Below are 9,731 nucleotides of genomic sequence, written 5' to 3'. Positions count from 1 at the left end.
TAATCAAAGACCACGCGTAATCTTTTTTTTAGGCAGTACAATGGATTGCAACTAATGTGATTTTAAAGTAAAGCGTTGTTTAGCAATGTACTTTATAGGATTTAAAAAAAGTGTCTAGGCAAGTCAAAGCTGCACATTTTGAACTGGTTTTCAATACGTATTTCCAAAAGTTAGACAGTTATGATCATGATAAAACATAAAGTGACTTTCAGGTCATGCTTCAATCAACGTTCACTGCTGCCTATAAAATTAGCGTAATCTTGTTATATCTCTGTTGATGTGATTGTGAGAGTAGAATTTATTCGTGATGGACAAGTCTATATCTTGTTTAAACTTCATTTATTAATCTAAAGGTCATACATATTGATCAGTAAAGTTCTGATAAATTAAAGGAAACCTTTGAAAAATAAGATGTATTCCTGTCCTTTGATGTACGATATTCCTCACAACAGTGTAAAAGAGATATATAAATGCCTTCTAGCATGACATGGGCGCGCCCATTTTCTTGAAAATGTGACGTATACGAGGTGAACTTGTACATGTTTCATGCACCAATCTTTAGTTGGAAAGAATTTTTAATTCAATAAAAAAGCCTTTACTTTTCAATGAGGGAAAATCAGAGCTGAGAAGATAAAAATTATATTTGATGAAAAAATAAATAACAGGGAACACATATCTATTTCATTTATGCTATTAGAACATTTAGCCCAGAAGAGCACCAACCACTTTATGTAATTTGCGTTCTAATAATTGTAGTACAAAGGATAAAAGCAGGTGAATGAAATGCTTTATCACCACACACACCTGGAAAGGAAGCACCCATAAATGTGAAAACATTTACTCGATAAACGACTCGCATAGGACGTCACATTTTCAAGAAAATGGCGATGCCCATGTCTTTTACTGAGAAACTGTACATTATTGTACCTCTCTCAAACACTTTGATGGGATTGTGTAGGATTAATACTATAGGCAAGAATACAATAAATCTCTCAGAATAATGAAAGTTATTTCTAGGGATGAGGTTTCCTTTAATATAAACGTTTGATATCAAGAATAAAGTACATTGCTGTAGTCGCTTCATGAAAAGATGCAAACAAAACAAACTTTATAGGCAACATTGTAACGATGCCAAAGCTTACGATGGTACTAGACTACTAGAGCATTGCTATTAGTATAGCTTATAATCAATCCGGGTAATTACAGGCACGTGATACGAGTTCGAATTATAAGAAATATTCGCATTAAAATCAATCTCGTATTACCGTAATGTGACCTGCTATGATACGACTTGTCTTCCTGTTTATGATTAAGATATAGCTACTGGTTCATATTCTGGCCTCTAATTATACACGATGGCCGCTGAAAGTGACAATTTCAGAATCATATAATTACGTAGGAATCATTGAACGGGTGTGTCTTATTGGTGATGTAACGGTAGCAATGAGTTCTTTTTAAAGCGATACTGAATATGTACAAATAAATTGATACAAAAATGCTTTTAATAATTTCTCAACAAAATTATACATGTCGTCAGATCGTGCTGATATTTCAAGTAGTCAGTCTTCTTTTGGTTTTCTTGCCGGAATTCCATTGGACGTTTTAATTTCTTCATCTTTTCATGGCCTCCTTGACAAAAGGTACATAATGATCAAAATGTGTGTGTATATTGTAATGTGATATAAAAGGTTTGCCCAAATATACGCAGACCTTATATAATTCCGTATTCGAATATTGGAATCACGCCAAATCATGTATCCTTCATCCAATGACGGATCAAGGGCGGGCGCATTGTGGCAAAGGCATCCACCCCTTTAACAAACAATTCAAGAAAAGATGGTAACCATAATTTTACCTTGAAGAAAAAAAGTAAAAAAGACGCCCCCCCCCCCCACCCCCTGGCGAAAAAAAAGAAAAATTTAAAAAAAGATGATACCCACAATTTTACCTTTTCTTTATTTTTTTATCAAGAGGGGGGGGGGGGGGGACGAGTATAAAAAAAAAATCCTCAATTGCCCCCCCCCCCTCCCGCCTATAAGGCGGCGCGCCTCGGGGGTCATGGCAAGATGTGCGCAAGTTTCCTTGAGCCTATGAAACAGCCAGGCCTCTCAAAGCAGTCAATATCTGTATATTATTTAATGTTCTCCTTTTGTTTAAATCAGATCTTCGTCTCCGTAATGGTTCGTCTCTGCACGAGGGAATCGTGGAGGAGTTCAGCTTGGAGTATACAGAATGGATTAACTTCTGCCTTGACGGGTTCGACGGACACGAAGCCCGGGTCGTGTGTCGGAATCTCGGATTCCCGGATGCCGCTTTCGCACTCAACACCGATTCGGTGTTCGGATCGGATACCAGTTCGTACTACGCAGTATCTCTAGATTGCGAAGGAAGTAAGTGTTTTGATAGTGTTTAATTTTGAATATTAGAAGAAGAGGGAAGAAGAAGCAGAAAAGCCAATCCTTTTTGTTGAGAATAAAATGAGAGTTTATAGAAATTCACTTGCATTATTGAAGCGTTCTACAGTCTTAACGTGTTGACGCAGAACACGGTATTACACAACACACACTTTTAGCCATGGTCGAATGGCTATGTTTGACGGGGTTCTACTCATATCGTTTTTTTAATTAACGTGATATTTATGTATGCTCGGAGAGAAATCGATTCGTTCACATAATTTTCTTTTGGAAGATAATTTTTGCCACCTTTGACTTTCAATATTTGACACTTCTACTAAATCATGACGAAAACAGCCCATTTAAACTTCACCCCACTTTGGACCCGAAAGTGGGGTGCATTTTGGTGGTAAGCTCACCACAGAGCAAGAGAGAGTTAGAGTCCCTAATCTGCAGTGTAAACAAACTTTGCCAGGACATCGCCAGCCCAACCTTGATAAGTACTGCTTGGAACTCCTCCATGATGTTCTAGTCTTATTCGCAGTCTCATATAGGTTCGGATTATGTCCATTCTCATAGTTACCGGTAGATGCCAGTTTCATCTTCCTTGCTTCACTTTATAAGCATAGTTATATCAGGAACTTCCTGGTTAAATTATGTTCCTTTCAAGTTTCATCATAATTGTCTAGTTCGATATAGTACATGGACACAATTAAATATGATATTGTCTAAAATTGTCAAAATATCTTAACATCAAAATGATTTCTGGTCATGTTTAACTATTTTAATTGAAGCCTTTTTACTTGATCTAATACTTTTATGAGGATGACATAGTCCGCAATAAACTTGACAAACATTATCATCCATACTATATGTCGTAGTTTATAACAATAATTACTCATGAACCTCACACTACAAGGACAACATTCATCCATATTCTGAGATTGCTCATTCTCACGAAGCTTGGTGTACGCGAAGATATCGGGAAAGAAAGCGGTCTGTAATACCAGACACGCAAGTGGGGTATTTCGGTCCCCGTTCACCGAAAAGTGAGATTCTCCATTTGAAAGTCGGGTAAGGTTGACAAATATAGCCTCTGTTAAAGGCGTTACTCCGCCACCAAGTCTATTCGCATAGACGAAATAAACTCGAACGCGTTTAGAAAAATGGTGTAGGCCTAGGCCTATAAGAAAAGGCCGGGAAAACATACATTTTGTTGGTTTGACCGTTAAATATTTTTGAGGTATTAAAGCAAGAATAGAATGTTGTAAGTATTGTTTTTGTTACATTTATTCCGTGCGTAATCTGAAGGTCTACTCAACTTTCTTTGCCTATTTCTTGCCCCCCCCCCCCCAAACGGCAGATCAAGGATTTGAAAATAGGGAGTGGCCGGGGCTCAGACGTCAAATTGGAAATGGGGGGGGGGGGGTGGTTGTTTAGGCAGACGGCATATTTCTTGGAATTCGTTATAAAGACGGTATTTAAAAAAAATGATGATTCTGGCAAGATAAGAATTGAATTTCATAAAACTTTTATTCGATTTAATATGATCTGTATCCGTATAGGATACAATATTTATTTCCCCACAACACATCAAGCCGTGATGATTGAATGTCCATTGCATGTAACACGAAAGAAACAGAAACTCTCAAATCTACAATCCTTTAGAAAGATAATAATTAGCTGAGTAATCATTTAGGGCATTACAAGACATCGAAGGACTTAATCTATTTTACAATAGTTGATGCAACCATAATGGAACATTATGCTTCTCGATACTGAGGATATGAAATTTCAGCACAAGAGTATTTGGTTTCAAAATTTTATAGCAGTTCGTTAAAGAAACATTTCGATGCTCACTTGTATAATAAATCTCTATGACAAGCTCATTTTTATCACGACAGTTAAACCTTTTCACTTTTTGATACTAAAGATTGTTGAAGAATTGCCTAATTGACTGCTCGGATGATTTTTTACCTTTCTCCGAAACCTCTTGGTTTTTTACTCATGATTATAGCGCATTATTCTTTTTGTCACTGTATGTATTAATAAGCAAATACATATCTGCACAACGAACATCTTTATGATTATGATGTCCTCGTTTCGTTGTATGTTATAAATTTAATATCATGACGAGAAGTGCGTCAAAAATATCTTAACATCAAAATGATTTCTGGTCATGTTTAACTATTTTAATTGAAGCCTTTTTACTTGACCTAATACTTTTATGAGGATGACATAGTCCGCAATAAACTTGACAAACATTATCATCCATACTATATGTCGTAGTTTATAACAATAATTACTCATGAACCTCACACTACAAGGACAACATTCATCCAGATTCTGAGATTGCTCATTCTCACGAAGCTTGGTGTACGCGAAGATATCGGGAAAGAAAGCGGTCTGTAATACCAGACACGCAAGTGGGGTATTTCGGTCCCCGTTCGCGAATATTTTTTTTACACGCTAGTCTGGCCAGTTTCGCCGTAATACTAGTAAAAGTGCGCTGGAGGTAAAGCCTACATATAGGCATGCACTAGGCCTACCGCAGTTTAACTTGATTGCTCTCTAGCTGAACGTTCGGTCGTTCGTGTCTCAAGCTTAGATCAAGATTAATGTAAAGTTCCTAAATTAAATTAAAATAGATTAAGTTTTTGAATTCCATCGCCCAATGGCTGAGATGGCCGTCTCATTTAAAAGGGCCAGCTATGTCTTTATCTGATGATTGTCATGCACGATGTACATGTTTATCATCATGCTCCTCGCATGTAGGCTGCTAGACTAATATTAGTCGTTTCAATGGTGTTTATCATAGAAATGGCCAGGCTAGCGTGTAAAAAAAAATTGCGCTCCCCGTTCACCGAAAAGTGAGATTCTCCATTTGAAAGTCGGGTAAGGTTGACAAATATAGCCTCTGTTAAAGGCGTTACTCCGCCACCAAATCTATTCGCATAGACGAAATAAACTCGAACGCGTCTAGAAAAATGGTGTAGGCCTAGGCCTATAAGAAAAGGCCGGGAAAACATACATTTTGTTGGTTTGACCGTTAAATATTTTTGAGGTATTAAAGCAAGAATAGAATGTTGTAAATATTGTTTTTGTTACATTTATTCCGTGCGTAATCTGAAGGTCTACTCAACTTTCTTTGCCTATTTCTTGCCCCCCCCCCAAACGGCAGATCAAGGATTTGAAAATAGGGAGTGGCCGGGGCTCAGACGTCAAATTTGAAATGGGGGGGGGGGGGGTGGTTGTTTAGGCAGACGGCATATTTCTTGGAATTCGTTATAAAGACGGTATTTAAAAAAAAATGATGATTCTGGCAAGATAAGAATTGAGTTTCATAAAACTTTTATTCGATTTAATATGATCTGTATCCGTATAGGATACAATATTTATTTCCCCACAACACATCAAGCCGTGATGATTGAATGTCCATTGCATGTAACACGAAAGAAACAGAAACTCTCAAATCTACAATCCTTTAGAAAGATAATAATTAGCTGAGTAATCATTTAGGGCATTACAAGACATCGAAGGACTTAATCTATTTTACAATAGTTGATGCTACCATAATGGAACATTATGCTTCTCAATACTGAGGATATGAAATTTCAGCACAAGAGTATTTGGTTTCAAAATTTTATAGCAGTTCGTTAAAGAAACATTTCGATGCTCACTTGTATAATAAATCTCTATGACAAGCTCATTTTTATCACGACAGTTAAACCTTTTCACTTTTTGATACTAAAGATTGTTGAAGAATTGCTTAATTGACTGCTCGGATGATTTTTTACCTTTCTCCGAAACCCTTGGTGTTTTACTCATGATTATAGCGCATTATTCTTTTTGTCACTGTATGTATTAATAAGCAAATACATATCTGCACAACGAACGTCTTTATGATTATGATGTCCTCGTTTCGTTGTATGTTATAAATTCAATATCATGACGAGAAGTGCGTCAAAAATATCTTAACATCAAAATGATTTCTGGTCATGTTTAACTATTTTAATTGAAGCCTTTTTACTTGATCTAATACTTTTATGAGGATGACGTAGTCCGCAATAAACTTGACAAACATTATCATCCATACTATATGTCGTAGTTTATAACAATAATTACTCATGAACCTCACACTACAAGGACAACATTCATCCAGATTCTGAGATTGCTCATTCTCACGAAGCTTGGTGTACGCGAAGATATCGGGAAAGAAAGCGGTCTGTAATACCAGACACGCAAGTGGGGTATTTTGGTCGCCGTTCCGTTCACCGAAAAGTGAGATTCTCCATTTGAAAGTCGGGTAAGGTCGACAAATATAGCCTCTGTTAAAGGCGTTACTCCGCCACCCAATTCGGAACAGCTTTCCACATGCAGTATCGTGAATGCGCCCGGCACTCTGAGTGGCCGTTTTTCAGTGTATTTTCTTTTAGTGTTCTTAAAAATTCGCCGTGTCGTTTGATCAAAGAGGTACTGGGCAAGCTTGCCTATTAATGATTTGGTCCAATACATAAGCCATCTAACCTTTATGTTTTAAGGTAATGATTATATTTATGCAGAAAACTAAAATACTTGTGACAGTGCGATTATTTCAAGTCGCCCTATTTAGGTTATCATGCAGCAACATGACCAATCAAAGTTTGGTCCAGTTAACGCTTGTTGGTTGGTAGTTTTTTTAAAGTTTATTTGTCCAATTAACTTCTTTATCTTCTCAATGTTTCCTTTCCATCTTTCCTTTCCGTCTTTCCTCATGTTTTTCACTATTATCACCTTTGTTCTATATACCTTTCGGCTGATATTATTCTTTATTTTTCTCCTTCTTTCAACATCTCTTTTCCAATTTTCATTATATATTTCTTTATTTTCTCCTAATTTTATCTTCTTTAGCCATCTTTCCTTATGCCCTTCTTTATTTTCTCCGTCTTTCTAATTTTCATCTTTCCTTATGTATTCCTCTATTTTCACCTTGTTTTATTCTCTCTATCTTTTCTCATGTATTTCTTTATTTCTAACCTTCATTATCTTCTGTTTCCATCTTTCCCTGTGTATTTCTTTTTAAACCTTCTTTTATCTTCCTTTTTCATCTTTCCTTATGTTATTCTTTATTTTCTCCTAATTTTATCTTTTTCATCTTTCCTTATGTATTCCTCTATTTTCACCTTGTTTTATTCTCTCTATCTTTTCTCATGTATTTCTTTTTTTTCTAACCTTCTTTATCTTCTGTTTCCATCTTTCCTTATGTATTTCTTTTTAAACTTTTTATCTTCCTTTTCCATCTTTTTATCTTCCTTTTCCATCTTTCCTTATGCTATTCTTTATTTTCTCTTCCTTCTTTCCCTCCATTTTCATCTTTCCTTATTATCACCCGTCTTTCCCTATTTTATCCTCCCTTTATATTTTCCTTCTGCATTTTTCCATTTCCAAGCGCATCAATGTTCTCTTCTATACGTAAAAGAAACTTAAATAGCTAGTACTTGCTAAAAAAAACAATATGAAGTGAGACTTTAGACACACTGAATCCAGGCCTATTATAAATATAGATGTAGGGTCTGCGATGAGAAGACTATGAATCTGGACTGGATATCAGATACCAGCTGGTAATCCCTTTATCAGTAACTAGGCTATGATTGACCACTGTCTCTCTCCCCATGGACCCTACTGGTAATCCCTTTATCAGTGGTCAGTGCTCCTATCAGATTATGGTAGCACCAGGAAAAGTGGTGAACTGGTGAGCAGAGCTCAAATGAGATGTTTTCCTAATGAATTCAAACCCTATATTATGTTGCTACAACTAAAACTGACAGAAAACAAAATTGCGAATTCCTTCACAGTATTGATGTCTGCTTATAATTAGACTATGATTGCCCATATCTTTGCCCGTCATATTTTTTCTTTCATATTGAAGAGATCAAAATAGCACTGTAATATAATGTTCCATGGTTTTCCAGACTGTCCGGATCAGCCTATCACATCTGACAGTTCTTTCTATTTCATTGACAGATATTATTTCTGTAATTAATTAGCCGATAATGATAATATTTAACTCAGACGCAAATAATATACATTAAAACACACAACATTACACACACACAAAAGGACGCAAGACCCGGTTTTCATTAACACGAAGCACCAATATAGCCGTAACTGAATCATTGTTGGAGGGATAGGTTGGGGATTCGTGGACCGGATTACTAATATCCGAGTTTAATCTCGTCTAATCATCTCGATAATTTATCCTATTTTGGTTGTAATTCTTCTTCAGCTGAGTCCAGGCTGGTGGATTGTAGCTATCAAGATTTATCTGATTGCGCAGTAGGATTCGGAGCTGCCGTCGTCTGCCAAAGTGAGTACTACAATGCAGTGTTTTTCAACTCACCCCACACATAGATTTACATGTAATATCTATATATGTTTTTGTATGTGTTTATTGTTTAATTAAAAAAAAAACTATTGTATTTTGATATTGTAGTTTTAAGCAGGGAATGATCCACGATAAACCTCTGTGGTTTTTTTTATCATCCCCTCTGCAGGTTCATCTTTTGTTGCAATGCTTTTATATTTGATTGTAATTTATACTGTCTTTTATGAATATGTGGAAATAAATGAAATTGAAATTCAACCCTTTTTTCAGTCACGTCACACTTTTATCAAAGATATAAATAGTTGCGCGGCAAAGTCCATTATCATCTCAAAAACATCGCTATTCATCACCCTGTCACTCGTCAAGTTACATGTCTACATAGGCGTATGAACACACTGCATAGGCGTATGAACGCACTACATAGGCGTATGAACACACTGCATAGGCGTATGAACGCACTACATAGGCGTATGAACACACTGCATAGGCGTATGAACACACTACATAGGCGTATGAACGCACTACATAGGCGTATGAACACACTGCATAGGCGTATGAACACACTACATAGGCGTATGAACACACTACATAGGCGTATGAACACACTACATAGGCGTATGAACACACTACATTGGCGTATGAACACACTACATAGGCGTATGAACACACTACATAGAACAGTATATCTTTTCAAAATGAACGAATTTTTGTTCACTTTTCGTCAAAATGTCATCAAACTGATTCCTTGATTTTTCTTTCACATCTCCACACACTACCACCCACATTTCTAACTTATCCTCATTAAACTGTGTTAACGAAGATAAATTTATCTTCATTTAACAGCTAAATGAGGATAAATTTATCTTCGTTTAACAGCTAAATGAGGATAAATTTATCTTCATTTAACAGCTAAACGAAGATAAATTTATCCTCATTTAACAGCTAAACGAAGATAAATTTATCTTCATTTAACA

The 9,731-nt window shown here is 36.2% G+C and overlaps 1 protein-coding gene across 1 annotated transcript in view; it reads left to right on the top strand.

Moving 5' to 3' along the window:
- The window catches only part of LOC105439057, a 49,507-nt gene that overhangs the window by 21,114 nt on the left and 18,662 nt on the right, over positions 1-9,731 (top strand). The window contains exons 2-3 of the mRNA XM_030982710.1: positions 2,163-2,390; positions 8,659-8,739. Of these exons, the coding sequence (XP_030838570.1) occupies positions 2,163-2,390; positions 8,659-8,739 (309 nt within the window). The remainder of the gene's footprint in view (positions 1-2,162; positions 2,391-8,658; positions 8,740-9,731) is intronic.

The sequence above is a fragment of the Strongylocentrotus purpuratus genome, unplaced genomic scaffold, assembly GCF_000002235.5.
Source record: "Strongylocentrotus purpuratus isolate Spur 01 unplaced genomic scaffold, Spur_5.0 spur5_scaffold_13, whole genome shotgun sequence".
NCBI classification, from domain to species: domain Eukaryota; kingdom Metazoa; phylum Echinodermata; class Echinoidea; order Camarodonta; family Strongylocentrotidae; genus Strongylocentrotus; species Strongylocentrotus purpuratus.
The sequence above is the reverse complement of the archived record's forward strand: the minus strand, read 5'-3'. Positions and strand labels throughout refer to the sequence as shown.